Here is a 19,262-nt window from a genome sequence, read left to right on the forward strand (position 1 = left end):
ATGTACAGAGTATTTTTCTCAAGTGTGTGCTGACAATGTATCTATTTGCATGGGTGCCTCTGAGCGAGAAGAGTGAGTGAAAATAGTTTGTGCCATGGCTGGATGCAGATTAGTTTTGGCTAAGGCAAGGAAGATGTATGAGAAACAAAATCCTTTTCTCCTGCTGTGAGCAAAATAGTTATTTGTAAGTATTTGCCAAAAAAAGTTTACACGCACAGTTTTAGGCATCAGGCATCAAAATTACTTGTAAACTGCTCGCTCTGACATTTCTACATTTGTCACTTGTGGTGTGTTGTGGCTCACAATTACTTGGGTTTGCTCGGTGATTGAGTTATTGAACTTGAGAAAAACAGAGCTATAGAAATCTATAGTATGAGATAGAAATGAGTGAGGAGTGTGAACACCCAGAGTCGTGCTTCCCAACTCTACAGAGATGTCTTCTCTCAGTTTTATGAGTGAACCTGAGTTTGAAGTCACTAGGTGAATTGCTGCAGTCACATAGCAAAGCAAAATGGGCAGAAATAGAAGTGGGAATGCCTGACTCCACATGTAGAAAAGTTAAAGTTTGGAAGTCTGACAAACAAATAAAACTTGGTGCTAACTAGTTGCAGCAGGCAGCCTCTCTTGTCCACAAGCATGCTGCATTTGCTATGAAGCAGTGCAAGGGAAGGAGCAGAAAAGTTGCTCTCCTTCCAGGGAACTCAAATCACCATGAGAAGATTCAAATGTGTAAAAGCCTGTTTACATATTTTTTGAAATTCCCTTTGTTTTTGTTATTCTTCTATCTTATCTAAGCTTTTAAAGCACGCTGTTACAGTGTAGTCACGACAAGTTTACTTGAATGAGTCTCTTTTTCTAGGAATGTAAGATTTAAAAGAAAAGAAAAACAAACCCAAACAAGACAAGCCTTCATGTGGTCCTGACCCAGCATTTATTCATAACGATGGAGACGCAGTGAGGAGTGAGTACAAAGTCATTTATGTGTGTTTGTCTCTGTGGGTTCACTGGAGACTCTGCTTATGCCGGCAACCGTAGGTATGGCTTTGGGTATGTTTAGTTCAAATACAATGTACATGTAGAAGAGACCATGTAAGAGTTCTGGTCACAGTGACACTGAAGTTATGACTGCCTTCCTGTACTGGTGTTGGCCTAGATAGTCCATGAAACAGTTGCAGAGAAAGCACAGCAGCACAAACTTCAGTGAGAATTCCCTACAGAAACGTAGGTCCGTGTTGATGGAGCTCCTGTGTGATGTCTTCTCAGAGTACCAGTGTTCATTTAGTAACATTTGGCTATGGCAGATGGACACTTGCTGCAGCCATATCTGGAACTGCAGTAGAGACATAGCCCTGGCTAGGGCCTATCTATACATAAAGTTTCACATTGCTGTAACAATAATTGTTCAGAAACATTCCTAATGGAATTTGCGTGACTATACCAGTGGAGAGGTGATGTAGTGATGTATGCTAATCCCATCATTACTAGGGCATTGACTGCTATATCAATTTCTAGAAAGGAGGAGAAATAGAACAATACAAAACCTGTCTGCAGAGATGCCCAATGATTTAAAGACTTTAGAACATGTTAGCTCTAATTAATGTATTCAAAAACTGTAAGCAACCTCAGGTAGTGTGTACTTCAGCACCTCCTAAATTGGTCAAGGCAGGTTCTACCTAGTCTTTAATTTGATCTTTCTAGCATGTATTAAAAGCAGTCACACCTTGATTACACCAGACTCATTACTTCCAAAGGATTAGCTAACAAGGTTCATCCGCCTAACTGAAAAGAAGTGCTCTGTTTGTGCACACGTGCTTGTAGACACTTGTGAATTAAGGGAGAGACCCCTGGCTTATTCTTTTATGGCACTGTTTGACATTGGGATGGCACACGTCATGCCATCTTCTTTTCAATGGTCACCATTATTTTTTTTTTTAATCCAACAATAGATTCCAGCCATACCCAGATTCTTGGATAGTCAGTTTTTCAGTGTATCTTTTTGTTACTATGATTGTAGGAGGGAAGGCGGGCAGGAAGTTAGGGAAGTGGAGTAGCAAAGAATGATACACAAGTGTTGGGACACAGCCAAGCTTTAGATTAATACAAGGTGACCATCATTTCACCAATACAGTGAGTTTTTTGTAGCAGTGGAGCAGAGTAGCACAAACAAAGGCTTTAGGAAAAAGAGAGAATCTGATGGAGCTTTCTTCTGCATTACAACTCTGATATCTCGTCTTTCACAACAGCTAGGAATTGGCAATAAATAACCTCTGAGGAAAGCAGACTAGACAATAGAGAAAGATGCATTTTTAATTGCAATATGCACAAAGAAATATAGTTAATGCAGAGAGAAGCACAGGGAAGCTGTCCAATGACTGGAACTGCAAAAAAGGCAGCTTTTGCCTTAGAAGTAGAGTCAGATAGAATGGTTACTATAACAGCAGCTCTGACACTTAAGGCCTTACTCCACTGATGATTTCTGTAAGTGCTTTTTTTACATCATGGAGGCATTACTTGAGTGTAACTAAGCTCGTTGTTTTCCAAAACCTTTGCAGAGAGGGGCAATTTCTTGCTATATTATGGAGGACTAGAACACTGAAGTGTGAAGTCAGTAAAAATTTGCCATTGGTTTTAACGGAAATAGGATTGTACCCTTTTAATTTAAACTTCTTGTAGAGATCTCAAGGCTGATTCTGATCTAAGTTATCGCAACATCCCTGAACTTCAACCAGTAAGGAAGAGAGGTGAATCAGTCCTCCTATCATTCGATAGGTTTTTCAGTGCCATATCCCCTGACAGCACAAGACAAAGGAAAATGGTCACTGGGTGCACAGCCAGCCTCCCAGTGCAGTCACAGGGTGATTCCTGCTGCACAGTTTGTGTAGCAGCATACAAAGGTCTCTAGGCTATAGGCCGGGTGACTGTTTACAGCACAGCATAACCACTATACCAAGGCAGAGAACAGAAAATGTGTTCCCTGGACAGGAAGTTATTCATTATTTAGAAGAATGAAGCAGCTAGGTTAGAATTAGAGTCCTTGCCTCCCAGATAAAACTTCCTTCATGTCTCCCCAACATTTAATTTCTCCATTTTTTTGAGTACTGATCTACTTAGACTGGTCACATAGCTATACAAAGCACTTGTAGGGAGGGTGATTTGGAAGAGGTATTTTGTGAAAATAGTTTGGTGAGAAGGGAGTGTCTTGAACCACCATTGACTGTCCCAGGCTGTTCTCTTGGAAGCAGACAAAATGCCTGCATTAGAGAGGGATGTATGCGATTTGCAGCTCAGGTTTGTTGTGTAAGCTCATACTACCGTGTCACTACTTTCAAGAAATACAGAAAAAACTCAAGGAGTTACATGGTGTTCCTTTTTCACTCCAATTAATTGGTGTAAAAGGCAGTGTTCTGTATCAGTGGGATCTCAGTAGTTCCTGAGAAGACATTCTTTTTCAGAGGCAAAGCCCTTTTCAGTGTCCTCCTTCCCAACCCTCCTCCCCTGAATACCCACCTGTGCCCTCCCTGCTGTAGCTCTTGCTGCTGGGCTGTCAAAATATCTCTCATAATGAAGCAGTCTGGCCTGAGGCTACTATTACCTCCAATACTGATCCTGCTGAGCATGACTTTGGCAGCATGGCTGGCTGTTCACATGCAGTGAGCACAGAGCTGGGCTACACCTGGCAAGGAATAAAAGACAAAAACCAGTGAATCCTGGCTGTTAGACAGCCCTGATGTCCTCTGAGACTGTGAAAGAGACAGGGGAAGGCATGAATCTGGCTGGCTCGGGAGGTGGTGGTGTGGCTCTTTGGTCTCCTTCCCTGTCTTTCAGTAGGCTCAGCGATTTGGTAGCAACAGAGTCGTTGCTTTCTGTCACTGGTGGAATAGTGTCAGGGTAATTCTGTGGAAAGATAGGGGAGTGGGGAGAGGAGCTGTTCGTTTGCAGTCTTAAAAGGCTATTCACCCCAGCTTCTTTGGGGGAAACAACGTGATTCAGTGGATAGTACGCCAATTGTTGAAAGACTTGTTTTATTATCTAAGCTCTTCTAGCGTACAGGACAGAACTTTGCTAGTGTAGTTAGTTTTGGACTGTGAGAAACTCATGCTACAGACCTGCTATGACAAGGTCAGCAAGACCAGTGCTATAGATGCAGCTATGCTGACAGAACGTTGTATCTGTTCCTTTAGCTTAGCTTCAGCAGAGGCATGGTGGTGCCAGAGACGACATGTATGGCATCTGTGCTGGAATCATGGAAAGACAGAAGCTCTGGGTTAGTTTCTGAACTCAGGCTGGTCATTTTACACGTACCTGGGTGTCTCTCTCCTCCCAGCCTCAACCTGTCTTTCCTGTAAAGGGGCAGGGCCTGCATCTGCAATGAGTTTTTAAAACACTTGTCACAAAGGACCTTTGATCTCAGTTAGAAATTCAGAGGTTTACTGTCATACATGTAAATAACAAATTACATTTAGGAAGTTTTCCCTTCTTTTATGGGTAGAATAATGGAGGCATATCCAGGGTAAGTAATTTGTCCATGAAACTGGTGATAGAGTAAGGAAGAAAATCCTTATCTCTTAACTTTCAGACCTATGCTTGAAATACCATCTCCTGCAAAATGCTTTATAGCACAGCTCCCTCTTTGCAGTTTTTTGACACATTTGACCTGAGAGAAATAAAAGATCCAGGTTTTGTTTCAATCCAACATGATGTATTCCGGAGGTGGAGAACTCAATGTTAGAAAATGATCGCTATTTACTTTGTTTACTGTGGTAGTGCCTCTGTGAGCAAATTAAGAATCATGCTTTCACTTTGCTAGGTGCTGTGGAAACACACAACAAAAAGACATGGTGATTTGTGCCCCCAGACTCAAAAACATGTTCCAGTTCCTCAGTGTGGAGTTTGCAAAGCGTAGCTGGTTCTCTAACCACGTGTGCATGGATTTGCTTAGATCTCTCTGATCTGCTCTCCAGTGGTGAATCTGTTTACACTAATCCTGAAAGCTCTACTGTTAAAGAGACTGGATCCAAACAACTTCAGACTCCTGCTGCCCGACTCAGACATCCAGCCAGAGCTCTTGTTCTTTATTACAGCAGGGAGGGGTAGGGAGGCCTTGGTAGTAACTTTTAGTGCTTGTGAGAGACTGAGAGGATCAGCCTGAAACTGTGCCTCTTGCATCCCTCCAAACTTCACTGAGTTCTGCCAGAACACCTTACATGTGCGTGAGAAACCCTGCCTGGTCCAAGCCATACACCTCATATTGAGCCACCATCATGCAGCCTTTACTCTTCCAGTGCTGGATCTCTCCACAGCTTGGCCAGTGCACCTACATCACGACTGGCATCAAGTGCCTGTTTTTTCCAGGAATGAACCACAGCCAAGTAGGTGCTGCCCTTTGAGAATAAAGACTCAGCATATTCACTTCACTTATGACTAGGTCCAGATTTGAGCCATTCTTTAGAGGCAAAAAGCAACTGAGCTGACATGCAGTGGGAAAATCCCATGGCAAGTTACCTTTTCCTTTAAAATAAAAGGTAAATAAAAGTAAATAAGTAAAAGGTAAATAACATAGAAGGTCTCATTACAGCTGTTTAATTGGGGGGGGAAGGCTGGATGATAATGCAAGGTGCTGCTAGGAGAGTGGAGCATGTATCCAAACCACAGAGATCTGAGAAGTCTAGAAGTGAGTACTGCAAAAGGATTTGTTCCTGGAGGATGAAGGCCATTCTTGTTCTGCTCTCCTGTGACCCCTCCTGGAGACTTGTCTTTGGAGAAGGTTGTGGCCAAGCTCTCTCTACATTTGGAGGTGAAGTTGCGATTAAGAATAGAGGTGGAAGAAGAATAGTAACCCTTATGGCTGTAAAAAAGAAAGAGGGCTTTGAGAAAAAAATTCCCACTCCCCTGTAAAAAAGTGAAATCAGTCCCATGAAGCCAAATTATAAAGAAGATGGAGTCAAAGGAAGGCTGAAGTAGTTCTCAAGCTTTTTCAGAGCTCAGTGCAGTTCTAGGTATGCCAGGCACGAAGGTTTTCTGGGAGCGTTAAGAGCGAGCAGTTCTTCTCACTGTATGGCCTTCTCACCTGACCTCCATCCAGAATCCTCTTATATGCTTTCACAGAGAATGCCTGTGTCTCCCAGAGCCTCTTCCAAGCATTTTCCTTGGTTCATTAGGTGATAATAGAAAGTGATTTTTCCCCTGTCATCTTGAGCAATCAGAAGCATTAAGAATAAGAGCCTAAGCCTGAAAGCCTAAATGAGAGGGTTTGATGGGTATGTATATCTGCCTCCTTCATTAGAGCAAGAAGCAAGGATGGCTCCCAGAGCTTGCATTTCTTGAGAATAAATAGGCAAGAAACAAGGATCATGATCAAGTAGCGTCAAGAGAAAATTGAGGTTCAGGGCTTAGGTTCCATTCCCACATCTGCTGAACCCCAGAGAGGCAGTTTCCTCCTCCTTTACAGGTAGGAAGCGATAGCTTCTCCCACAAGTGGTCCATTAGTGGACTTTTTGTAGAAAGGGGTACCTGTCATCTGAGAGCTCGGGGGGGCAGAAAATAACACCTGTAAGATCTTGGGCAAGTCATCTGGTGCATAAGGGTGAACTCATCACCTGTATTGGCCTGTATTCACTCGCAGTGGGACGGAGTAGCTGCGTAACCCCAGCGAGAGTACAGCGCTCGTGTTCGCCATCTCAGACTCTTTACGCTTCGGCTTCTCCACCAGTAAAACGAAGCTAAAAGCAGCTTCCTTGAGAAGGTGCAAGGAGGTGGTGTTTGTCCTTGTCTGTGAATGCTCCGAGATCATCTGAGAGCTGGTGCTGAAGTGGCAGGGGCTGTTACTGCTCAGAAACTACCCTGCGAACTCTCTCACTGGCCAATTGTCGCAACAGCAAGCCCGCGTTTCGCTGTCTGGAAGGCAAGTTCAGCTTGCCACCGCCTCCCCCTGTAAGAAAGCATTAAGAGGCACACCTTGGGACAAAGCAAAGAACTTTTTGTTGTTCTGGGAGCTCTAAGACAGAACTCGTACACAACTCTTACTGTTCTGCCACCTTGAAGGACTTGTGGGGCATATTTCTTGTGCTGTGTTTAAAGGGATGATTTATTTTTATTTCCCTTCTAGGTAGGATTCTTCCTGCACAGTCGCTCCTGCTTAGCGTCCAAGGGTAGGCAACTCCATCTTGTTGATGTGACAAATCTCTGTTACAACCACACCACTTAATTTTGGGCCGTGTTGTCCTCTCGGGGCAGTTTCACCCAGACCTTGTGCCGTGTCTGTCATAAGCTTGTAATGGAAAACAAATTTATACCGTGTCTCCTAAGTCTTGCTACATCACTGCATGGGAAAAGAGGAAGCTCGAAGCCTGCCTTCTCGAGGTATAGCTGATCACAGCGGGATTTTGCCAAGGAGAGCAAGGTGCATGGAGAGCACCCAGCACCCGGGGGCTGGCCCCGCCGTCCGTCGCTCACCCCCTCGCCCCGCCGGCGCCGCGCTTGCAAGCGCCTCTGCTGTTTAAATGGGCCAAGTTAGAGAAGCGGCGGCGGCGGCGGAGGGAAATCTTGTTTGGTCAGAGTCTCTGAACTATACCGTGACTTCTGAGCACGGATCAATATATGTCTGTCCCGGCTCGGAGGGGAGCCCGGCCCAGTAGCCCAACATAGCGAGGCATTTAGGGTCTGGGGACAGCGGTGTAGGAGCGCACGCCGTGCCGTGGCACGGGCTGGCGGGGATATAAATGTCTGTGTCTGTGTGTCTCTGTGCGTGTGTGTGTGTATATATATATATATATATATATATACATAGATCTGTGTAATGTAATACCATGTTTTTTAAAATTTTGTGCAGGAGTGGAAATTAAATACCAACTCGCAGGGATCATAAAGCCTTCGGTGGGAGCGGGGCGAGTCTGCACTTTGCAGGTGAAGGCGGGCGGCCCCCGGGAAACTTCTCCGCCCGGGTGGCTGGAGCCCCGCGGGCAGAGCGGGGGGGTCGGCCCTGGCCGGGGGTTTCGTCCTCCCCGCGCCCGGGGGGGTCGGCACCGGCCGGGGGTTTCGTCCTCCCCGCGCCCGGCGGGCGCCGGCGGCGGAGGGGAGGGGACCGCGGAGTGGCGGCGGGGGCGCAGCGTTTAATTTTAATTATTGCATATAAATAAATAAACCAGGTGTCAGTTTAAAGGAAGGAGGGGGGGGGAGGGTGAGAGGGGGCTGGGTGGGCGGCGGGGAACCCTCCAGCCTGGTGAGAAGGTGGGTCGATCTGGGGGAATCAATAAGCTTTTTTTTTTTTTTTTTTTTTTTTTTTTAAACCAAAATAATGTCTACGGCAGCAGAGACCTCTCCGAGATGTCAGGTATTAGTCCGGAGGGGCAGATCTGCGAGCCACACAGCAGCTCCCGGGTCTACGGTACATTAGCCTCTCCGTGGGAGAGGGATCCCAGACAGCTCTGCTGGGGAGCCAGCCCAGGAGATTTGTTAGCGGGCTGCTCCGGGGGATACCAGCCACCTCCGGCACCCGAGCGCCAAAGGTGCTTGTGTTGCTGCTGCTGCTGCTGCTGGCGCATTTCATCCAAACTCCAGCCAGAGCGGGGGCAAGTTGAACCGGAGACATTAGAGCCACTGTGCTTTGGAGAGACGAGGGCGCACGGGGAGCGCAGCAGCACCATGCCTGCTATCAAGAAGGAGCGACTTGACAGGGAAGAGATGGCCCTGGCAGCTTTTAACCAGCCCATGGAAACCTTACCTGACTATCTCGCCCCTCTGGCCGCCGCTGCCATTCCGGTGGTCACCCCGCACCCGCCGGCTTACGACCAGATCTTTGCCCACCGCGCGTACCTGGGCTTCCACGAGACCCACCACCCCCACCCCCCCCACCACCCCCACCACCTCCCCGAGGACCTGATGCTGGAGAGGTTTTCCTCCATCCCGGATTTCCAGCCCTTCTTTGACAACGGAGAGCCTTGCATCGAGGTGGAGTGCGGGGAGAACAAGGCGCTGCTCTACATCAATAAGTTGTGCCAGGGGAGCAAAGGACCCTCTATCCGGTACCGGGGAGAGTGGCTCACCCCCAACGAGTTCCAGTTTGTCAGCGGCAGGGAGACGGCCAAGGACTGGAAGCGCAGCATCAGGCACAAAGGTAAAAGCGCTTCTCGGCACTCGGCTTGTGCCGGGGCTCCCCACGCCGCTCTGCTCTTCCTTAGCATCCTCCCTCTCGCCCCCATGCTCGGGGAGCGGGATCCAAGGCGGGGGGGGGGGGGAGGCTTTACCGCCTCTTAGCGCTCGCAGGGGGGGAGAGCTCAGCACCGGATCTCCAGGGGCCGTGCCCCCCTCTCCCCCGCGCACCCCCGGGCCCTCTCTCCCGAATCCCCTCCCCGAGCGCGCCGGTACCGGGAGAAGTTTTCCGAACGATTTGGGAACAGTTGCTCTGGGGGGTCGAGGGGTGGAGGGGGGGGTTAAGGTTGGGATTGAGGAGGACTCCTCTCTTTTGGAGAGAAGTTTCATTTCGCGCGGGCGGAGGTTTGAACGCGGGGCAAATTGCGCGTTGAGGGGGGGACGACCCCACGGCTCCCGACTCCGCGCCCCGCGGGGTTCTTCTCCGCGGGGGGGGGGGGGGGGGGGGGGGGGGGGGGGGGGGGGGGCGGTGTTAGGCGGCGGCGGGCAGAGCCGCGGGGCGCAGCCCCGTCGCGCCGGGTGAGGACAAACCCCGGCGGGGTGGCGGGCGGGGCGGAGGGGGGGGGGGACACACACAGAGAGAGACGGAACTGGGGGGTGTTCCCCTCGCAGCTGGGTGGTGCGGGACCTCCGCGGCGCTGGCGGCTGCTGACGGGAGCCTGCCCTCCCTCCCCTCTCCTCCCCGCCCGCCTCCGGTCCAGCCCGAGCCAGCGCCGCAGTCCCGGCACCGGGGCTGGCGCGGTGGAGCTGCTGGGGCGGGCGGCAGGTGGAGAGCGGGGACCACGGCTTGGGGGGGGGGGGGGGGGGGGGGGGGGGGCGGGACACCCACACCCACACACCGGGGGGGTGGCGGGAGAGAAGAACCGATGCGCCATGTAATTAGCTGCGAGCTGGAGGTGTCAGCCCAGGGGTCTGAGGAGCTATTAGGAGGTGACTGACACCTCGCCTTGTTTATTGATCGCCAGAGAAAAGGGGAATAACTTCGGGGGCCGCGCTAATTGTCGTTACTGCGCTCATCTCTTCTGTTTCTTTTATTACTGGGCTCCTGGCTGCCTTCGGGAAATCTCAATTCCTCTGGGGTGAGTCAGGAGGACTGAGGTGGAATGGACACGGAGGAGCAAAGGGGGGGGAGGCGCCGAGTGGGCTGCCCCGGTCCCCTCGGCCGTCCCCCCGGCGTGGGGGCTGGCTGCGCGGGTGGCGTGGGCAGCGCGGAGCCTCCGCGGCGGGTGCGCGCAGGTTGCGCGGGTTGGCCGCTGCGCACCCGGGCTCCCGGGTGCGCCTTCTGCCTCGGCTCTCCGCGGGCTGCGGGAGCCTTGGCAGCCGGGGCTCCTGTCCACGGTGATCTGCAGGGGAAAGAGCTGGATGAAAGGGCAGGCGGGGGGGGGTGGGGGTGGGTGCTGGCAGGCGAGGGGAGGGGTGTTTGTGTGGCAGGAGACGCGTGCTCTTCCCTCCCCCCCCCCCCCCCCCCCTTCCCTAAATACTTTCCTTTTATAAAGGTGCTGATCCTTTTTCTTCTTCTTTTTCTTCTCCTCCGCATCCAGGGAAAAGTTTGAAGACTCTTATGTCCAAAGGAATCTTACAGGTACATCCTCCAATCTGTGATTGCCCTGGGTGTCGAATTTCGTCTCCAGTGGTAAGATTATTGTTAAACTATGTGCTTTAGTTAAGACATCTCCCCTCTCCTCCGCCTCCTTCCCTTAAAAAAAAAAAAAAAATAAATCCCGTTGCTTCTGTGATCATGAAACCGTGATCTCTGAGCGCTAGGAACTGTCAGTCATTGAGTCTTTGCCAGAGCACTGCTTGCACTGCCAGTGTACCTGCGGTCTAGTTAAAGGCTAGCAGGAGAGGAGTTTGCAAACCGAGCAGATGGGAAGAGCAGTGTTTGACCTAAAGGATGCACCACGCAGCAGGACTGTGCAGTTTTCAGGGGGAGCTGTCTGTACGCAAACGGCAGATCATTCAGTAGCCTCTTCCCTGTTGTCAGCCCCTTCATTTTTTTGTGTATTGTGCAGAGGTGTAAAATGGCTAAATAAAGCAAAAGGGAATTCTAATTGCACCCACATGTTAGAGTCATAACAGCCACAGTTTACAAACCTTTAGTGAATTTTGGTAGATAAGGAGGAACGAGCCCACCTTAAACGCTTACAACTTTTACAACATTCATGTCATAGATCACAGCTATTGCTTTTATAGATCTTCCCAACTTTCGAGTTCCTTTTGTTTTCTGCTGTCTGCCTTTATACTGAGACTTTCAAAATCTCTATATGACATCAGCATTTTAATGAAAAAGATGTTGGTGCTATAAATAAAAACTTCCAGAAATCATAGTAAACTAAGGCATTAAAAAGAGTTTGGCATGTGTAAAAATAACCATAAAATACAGTAACATCTAAACGGGATGGCAAAGCTGTTAGTTTGTGGAACTAAAGCGGGTCTTGGTCTGAAAAAAACCACCATGACTCAAAACATTGTCAGTACCACTGTGGAAACAGATGCAGCTGGAAAATTATGTACTTTTATCCACTGAAATCAACCATTTTTTCTGTTATTGTTTCTTTGAGATCAAATGGACGATCTCTTTTCACATGCAGCATCTTTATGATGCTGCACGACAGACAGAATTGCGAATTTAAATTGTTTCTTCATAGTATGTTATGTGCGTGCGTGCTTATGTTAGCAGATGTACACATTCACATGGGAGGGGGCTTAGAGCAATAATCAACAGTGACAGAAATGACTGCGAAGGTACCATCTCTGTGATGCGAGTCTCTTGCGTGTTGTGCATAGCAGCAGTCCATACCAAAGCGGTAACTGTCCTCTGAGTTTACCAGTACTAGTTACGTTGCAGCACTGCCATGGTATTTTAAGCCCAGCAAACTGCACTGACTGAAACCTGGCTTTTCTGGTGGACTCTCGCAGTTCCTCTGAGTGTACGGGGCAAAGTGCGACGCAGTGTAATAACCTCACTCCGGTTTTGACTTTTGCATATGCTTTAGTTACCAGTCGTGTGGGCCAGAGGCCAACGAGCAGGGATCTGCAGCCCAAAGGGCCGTGCCCCTGTTGCTGGGGGGGGTGTGTGTGAGAGGTGTCTGAGCAGATGACACTGTCAACGGGTGACCTTCTGGGTACCAAGTGGAATTAGGTAGTAGCCAAAATGACCCACTGCACTTTCCTGGCAGCAACGCTTTTAATAGTTGCACTTACGCATTTACAGTTGGGAAGGCAGCTCTGCATGAAGCAACTGTCTTTTAAAATAGAACTGAACTTGAGAAGCTCAGATAGAGGAAAAGAGAGGTTGATATAGTTTGGGGAAAGGAGAAATAAATCCTTCTGGACTTGCCTTCTACTGCTTCCCCAGCTGTATAAATTAGTTAGGGTTTTGGTGTCAGAATTTGCACAGCGAGGACAAACCCCAATGAGAGCTTTTATCAGGACTGTTTCTCAGTGCTTGCTGCCTTTTCTGTGCTGTAATTAGAACATATACCTGACCAAATGAGAATTTCACATTTTGAACCTGAAATCTTTTGGTGGTGCCATGTCATAGCTACATGCACTACACATTCAAAACAGTTACACAAGAAGGAGGATTAAAAATTGGGCACAGTTTTTATCTGTCCCCATTTAATGATCACTGATTTAAGTGCCGCTGAGATCAAAGGGTTGTTTCTCCTCAAATGTAGAAATGCTTTATATTTTATGGTGTAGGTAAGTAGAGACTTGCAGTGCCTGGGTCCTTGTGCTGCTGTGTTATCAGAGGGGGGGGGATATGGAGAGGGGGAGCTGGTTCTTCTGATCCCAAATCAGTCCTTGGACAGCGGGAATAGGCCAGAAAATCTCCAGCATTGCCTTTGTATGGGGGCAAACCAGCTGGTTGTAGGCACCAGCATCTTCCCCCATCTAACTGCTGGCAGAAAAGGAAGCACTCCAAGGACCCGGCCTGGCTCTTCCTTCGGGAAAGGTTACATCCCATTTGTCCAGCCCTGCCACCCTTCTCCAGCCACCCTGGTAGTGTCAGGGGCTTTAATCGGCACCAGCGACCGTTCTGAGGCCCAGCCTGGGTTTCTTTTTGGGGTTGGGGAGAGGAGGGCTTGATCTGGAAAGCAAACTGCACGGTGCCACAGACCCGGCTTGAAAAAGGCGGCCGAGGAGCCGGCGCTGAGCCTCGCACCGACCCCCCCGCGCCTCCCCCGTTATCGGCGGGACCGGGACAATAACCCGAACCCAGCGGGGGGGGTGGGGGGTGCTCCCAATTCCCAACCCCCCCTCCCACCTCGGCCAGCACCGAAACATCCAGGCTACCCCCCCGCCTCCATCCCCAAACCCCCCCAATTCCCAACACCCCCCCCCCCCCCCCTCGGCCAGCACCGAAACATCCAGGCTACCCCCCCGCCTCCATCCCCAAACCCCCCCGACTCTGCCTGCCAGGGTTGGCGCCGCACCCCCCCTCCACAAACCTCCCCCTCCCTCCCCGGGCCGCGGTGCCGGGGGGGGATCGGCGCCCGGCCCCCGCCGAGCCCCGGCTCCGCCGCCCCCCACCGCCCCGTCTCAGCTCGTTTGCTGCAGCTGCAGACAGCGGCCGGCGCCGGGGCCAGCTCCGCCACCGACCGCCGGTTTCCTGCGAGGCGGAGCGGGGAGCGGGGGGGGGGGGTCGGGGAGTTGGGGGGGAGCAGCCGCGGCGCGCCGGCCGCCCTGGCGCCTCCTCCCCCCGGGCCGCGGCCGCCCCCGCAGCCATCAATCAGTGTGTGGGGGGGGGGAAACCGCTGCCGACCGGGGGGGGAAGGCAGGGGGGATGCTGGAGGGCCTCTCGGGGCTGCAGGGGCGCGCCGAGCTGGGAGGGGGGGGATGCAGGGAGGAGCGCCGGGAATTGGGGGATGTGCAGGAGGCTGCCTCCGGGGCTGGGGGGGGGGGGGGGATATCCCGTGAGCCGCTCGGGGGGGGGCTGGAAGGGTAGAGTCATCCTGTGCCCAGCACAAGGCTTCGGCAGGGGAGCGGTGCTGCATGGTGCGGCGCTGTCTGGTTTTCTCCCCAACTCTGCGGAGGTGGGGAATGGGGCACCCCACCCCGTACCCTTCTGGAGAGTGGCTGTGCCTCCGACTTTCTTCTTTTCTTTGTACCCTAGCCTTTGCACCCGAGGTTTTTGAGATCTGGAGAGGAGAAACAGCACAGAGTCTCGGTCCCTTCCATTTTTTAGAGGCATGGGATGCCAAGCGTTCGCAAAGTACGTTGTCAGATGCGAACAGGGATCTTCCCTCATATTTCTACTTGTCAGTTCTGGACAGACACAGTTCATCTTGTTTGGAGCCCAGTCTATTCTGGTGATAGCCATTCACTGCAGGGTTCCCTCTGTCCCCACCAAACTTCCCCCTGTGTTCCAAACACCGCTCACGCATTCTCGCCATCTCCACTTTCAAACCCATGGCCAGAGCTGCTCCATGCTCACTGGTGATGGTCTTTTTAGCCAGAGAGAGGGGGGAAAACTAAAGGTCTTGAGAACAGCACCAACATCTTCATTGCCAAACCAAAATATCTTAGATTGCAAAGTCCAGTGTCACATATCCAGTATAACAGAGGACAGGCATGCCTTACGGTAGATATGCTTTGATTGTTTCTCTTATCAGACAGAGTGTGACCCTTACTGTGTTTTTCATACTAGTCATGCTGCCTCTGAAAGTGTGTTAGGACTGGACATTGGCTGCTCCTCATCCTCTTTTCCCATCTTTTCTTGGACAGGGTGCCTGTGTTGGAGTTCAAGGTTCGGGTCACAGGTAAAGAAGGAAAGGCAAGCTTTCAAAAAGCTATTGTGATATGACCATATTCAAACAAAAAGCACGATAGAATTACTTTTTTTGTTTGTTTACCACATCTCCTTTGTTGCATGTCAAGACACATGGTAATTGTGCATAACTCGGTCAATGACAATGGTAATTCATTTGCTTACCGGGGCTGTGCTTTGCTCTTGATTTGATTTATATGTGATTCTTTTTATTTGCTTCTTTTTGCTTTTTGTCATCATCCTTGTTGTTTTCTGCTAATGCCCCTGAGGCTAAGGCGTTAGTCTGAGACTTTGTCAAGGATGGAAAAAGTAACTATCTGCTTACTTAAAAAAATGAATGCTAGTAATCAGCAAAATCTCTGTTATTTAGCCCTAAGATTCCTGAGCATTCTCCTCTCTCCCTGTTGCAGAGGTGCAGGGGTGGAGGGCAGCTCTGCATCTCCCCCAAAGTGTGGCTTTCTGTGACTTGTGCTGTTGGGTTCTGCCTCCAGCCACATTCACTGCCCTTCCCAGCGATGCCCACCTGGCCACCCCCTGCTCCACAGTTTGCCTGGAAAGCCAGGAACAGAGCTCTGCAGGGGGCAAGAAGGGAGATCCCTGGGCTACTGAGTAGATCCCTGGGTTGTGGGATCCAAATTCCTGGCCCAAAAAGGGAAGTCTCCCACATGGGACATGAGTCCAGAAGAAAACTTTCCTATGAGAAGACGACTTTGCCTGCTGGAAAATGTAGTTGGCTGCCTGTAGAGGCAGGATTAAGTGTGAAATTTTATTTCTAACTGAATAGATTAGATTTAGGTTCCTTTCTGAGCTGCTGTGGACTTAAGGATTGGAGCTGGAGAATCTTGGGGTTTATGTGAAGGGGACTGTTTTCATAACTGTGCCTTCGTGTCGCTGGGGCTGCCTTATGAATGTGGAAAAAGCCCCGCTGTAAAGCAGACTTATAAACCTTTTTATCCCCCTAAGGTCTTTGGCACAGTCTGTTGGTTTTTATTTGTGGTTTCATGCTGATTTGGATTGTTGCTTTTAATCCAGCACATTTTAGTTTAGGTTAGCATTTGTTGGAGTTTTTTTAGTTGGTTGGGTGTTTTTGTTTGTTTGTGGTTTGTTGGGTTTTTTTGTTTGTTTGTTTTGTTTTTTAATGGACTTCACTCAGGTGATTTTTAGCATGTGTGTGTTGCACTGCAAACTTGTAAGTGAAATTTGAATGCTTAACGAAAGTTTATTCAAAGTCTGCCAGGCATCACCTTTATAGAGAAACTGGAGATAAGGTATGTTGTGCTCTTAAATGGGGTGAGAGACTCCCACAGCCCTTCCAGTACTGGGGAGGGGTCCTGAGTTTGAGTCCACAGCCTCAGCTTGCAAGGTTTTCTACTCCGAGGGCAGTGGGAACATGTATGTCTGCTTCTCTCACAGAAGGGTCACTAAAAACAACTGCTCTTGGCTCGTACAGCACTTCTTAGGGGAAAATGGGCAGCTTGAAATGGGAATCAAGGTGGATATGAGAGGTGCTCTGAAATGTATTCTGGACTGGAAGTTATTCCTAATGGTCTTCACACTCAGCTCGTGAACAGGGCACGTTGCAACTGCATGATGTTGTCCACTGTCAGAGATTTGGAAGAAGGGTGTTGCACCAATAAAATGACCAGTTATTATTTTACACAAAGGCAGAACAAAACTAGATCAATGGCACTAAGAGTGCCAGCACAATACTGAAGGATTTAATTTTGTGGATTATTAAATACCCGCTGGAAAGGAAAATATTAATTGGATTGCAGTCTTGTGAGTGAACAGCAGAGATGTATAAGCAGCTATGGCTTAGGAAAATAATTTTATCTTACAGTGGGTTTTAAGAAGTTCCAAGTGGGGGAGGTTTGCTGTAGTGCAAGAGCTGTAGTGAAGATTTCTGCTGTTCCAGTGAGCAATGATGGGAAACTGAATGCAAAAGGTCTTGCATGATGGAAGGACAGAGGAAGATCCATCTGTGAGTTCAGTTTAGTGGTTATGAATAATGGGCTTGAAAGAGGGTGAAACAATATTTATGCTGAGGTTGGCGTGTATGAGGGTTTCTGTTTGCAACGAGCAAATTTCCTCCTGCTGGGATTCCACAAAGACTGTGGAGGGGGTTTCCTTGTCCCGCAGCCTTTTGCGTGGTGTTGATTCCTTGGAAGAGCCAAGACAGAGTGTCATTGCTGGCGCTGTGGCGTTATGTTCTCTGGTGGGCTCAGTTGTAGGAAGAGGCAGCTTCCGAGCCCTTACAACTGGAGTGAGTTTTAAGTCAGCTAAGACTAAGTCAGCAGATGCAGGATGGGCTTTGCAGCTAGCACTGCTTGCCTGGTGAGTTGTACTGTACTCCATCAGCTCTAGAAAATGTACTGGTCTGAGGAAAAGAAAGTTAAGCATGGGAAGAAAGATAGATAAATAAATAAAGAAGCAGGGAAAGCAGCATTATCTTGTTAGCAGTGTGTCAAGGGCAGTGTAAAGGTGACATAGGATAAGTAATTTTGCTGTCAAAATTATTTAGAGATGTCATTAAACTGCTTAGGGCTGTCTCTACTGCTTCAGGGCACAGACACCTGGTTTTAATTTGCAGTGGTCTATGTCCAAACTTGCTGGCCTTATTCAAAGGGATCAGTGCTAATTTGGAGCCTGGTGGCAAACCCTGTAGTGAACATGGTCTAAATGGCAGAGATGACTAAAGGATCAGAATTAACTCCCTTGTAAACTTTGTTAATTTTTCTTTTCCTGAGGTTTAAAACTATCAACTAGTTCAAGTTTGCAGAGATGATGAACTTTTCAGGTTGCTCGTTCTGGTTCAGTTATGGGACAGGGAGAAGAGATAAGCGGTTTCCTACTGGCCGTAGGCTTTGGAAAAGAGATCCACTCTGTCTTTAATGAAGTAATGCTTGGTCAGAATTTTATGCTTGCAAAATCACTTTGGTTTGTCTATATTTTTCCTTTTTCTATCTTTTGTGTGTTTGTTTGGTTTTGTGTTTTTTTTTTTTTGTTTTGTTTTGTTTTGTTTTTGTTCTGCATTGTTTTACTCTGTTTCTCTGATGCACAGTCTGTTTCCTTTATCTGGAAAACATCTTGCTACACAGCAGCTTCTTGTTTGTCATGTATGCCCTCTTCTCTCCCTTCTTCCTCCTCCATATTGAAATCCATCATCTTCACTTACTGAACAGCTGAAGAATCACCACTCTCACCATTTCAGGTTTTTTCCTGTTAGGAGATGCTCACCTTCCTCACTTCTGGTGGATGTCAGTGAAAAACTCATAGGGCTCTCTCTCCCAAAGTTGTGTTTCCCAATTGAGGTCAATGAAAGACGTCTCCTGAAGAGTTATTTATTGTTGCAGGCGTCACGTGCAGAAAACTGAGAACATCTTTAGCATCTCTGCTTTACTCTCATACTGCTCTTGTGTGAAGGTAAATCTACTGTATGTACCACCTCTACTATTGGAGCAATGCATTTCCTTTCTTTTATTTTTGGCTCTGTTATTTTAACAAAACCAGTGAGAGCAGAGAGGAAATTACACATTCCCTAGGGTCATAAATATAATCTGTTATGGGATTTTCTTGTAATGTGTCTGAGGACAAGGAGGGATGAATGGAGGGAATTCCCAAACACGAGGGAAAGGTTCCTGCTCATTTCTTTTACCTCTAGTCCACGTGGAACTTTCAGCTTTTACTGGTCTCACTCTATTTTGCACATACACAGCCGTAAAATCTGGGAATACCATGAGGCCCAGGTTTGCTCTGTACTTTACCTGTACCAAAAGTATTCCTGCACATCAAATCCCTCATTTTGAGATGTCAGGATGTCATTAACTGGTACGCAAACCAGGATTTTAAAATATTTTACATCTTCAGCTGAAAAGAGACTTGCACCAGCGTTTGCCTGCAAGGTCTCACCTTGGTGTAATGCATACAGACATCAGCAAAGGCTGTTGTCCCCATGGCTGCTGTGCTGTGACGTTAGACTAGGGGCTCTTGCTTTGCTTTTGTCAGTGGGGTGCTTGCCAGAAAAAGGGGTTGTTCCTCCTCATGTGTGCTGCTGCAGCAGCTTTTGCTAGTAGAGGTGTCCTGTGTATTTGTCTGAAGTTGCCGGGTTTACCAGCACAACATCCAGAGCTCAGCTCCCGGAAAGTGCTGTGGCCATGGAGCAAGAGGCCCGCTCATCTAAAAAAACCTGAGCCTTGATGTGGCCTTTTGTTTTATCGCATTGTAAAATGGAAAAATTACTTTGTAGTAAGGTTTACTCATCATTGCTATGAGTAACAGCATCTTCTCTCTTAGGATGTAAGATGATGGGCAGTACCCATTATTTCTTGCATTGTGCTAATCA

General features: G+C 48.8%; 1 protein-coding gene and 1 long non-coding RNA gene across 6 annotated transcripts in view; one reads left to right on the top strand and one right to left on the bottom strand.

Moving 5' to 3' along the window:
• Positions 1 to 908: 908 nt before the first annotated feature.
• On the bottom strand, positions 909 to 8,979 carry LOC116965253. The gene is made up of 2 exons (XR_006165501.1): positions 8,875 to 8,979; positions 909 to 6,928 (listed from the first exon to the last, which is right to left on the bottom strand). It is a non-coding gene; the product is annotated as an uncharacterized LOC116965253 (long non-coding RNA).
• SAMD11 (sterile alpha motif domain containing 11) overlaps positions 8,310 to 19,262 on the top strand; it is a 127,856-nt gene continuing 116,903 nt past the window's right edge. Inside the window, exons 1-2 of one of the 5 annotated variants that reach the window (XM_042794654.1) lie at positions 8,310 to 9,112; positions 10,689 to 10,780. In XM_042794654.1, the coding sequence (XP_042650588.1) occupies positions 8,323 to 9,112; positions 10,689 to 10,780 (882 nt within the window). In that variant the 5' untranslated portion in view covers positions 8,310 to 8,322. Of the gene's footprint in view, positions 9,113 to 9,795; positions 9,914 to 10,008; positions 10,227 to 10,688; positions 10,781 to 19,262 lie in introns of those variants that run through there. The other 4 variants (XM_042794655.1, XM_042794657.1, XM_042794656.1 and 1 more) reach the window with 4 other exon arrangements.

Source organism: Tyto alba, unplaced genomic scaffold (genome assembly GCF_018691265.1).
Source record: "Tyto alba isolate M040663 unplaced genomic scaffold, T.alba_DEE_v4.0 Super-Scaffold_20000042, whole genome shotgun sequence".
Classification (NCBI taxonomy): Eukaryota; Metazoa; Chordata; class Aves; order Strigiformes; family Tytonidae; genus Tyto; species Tyto alba.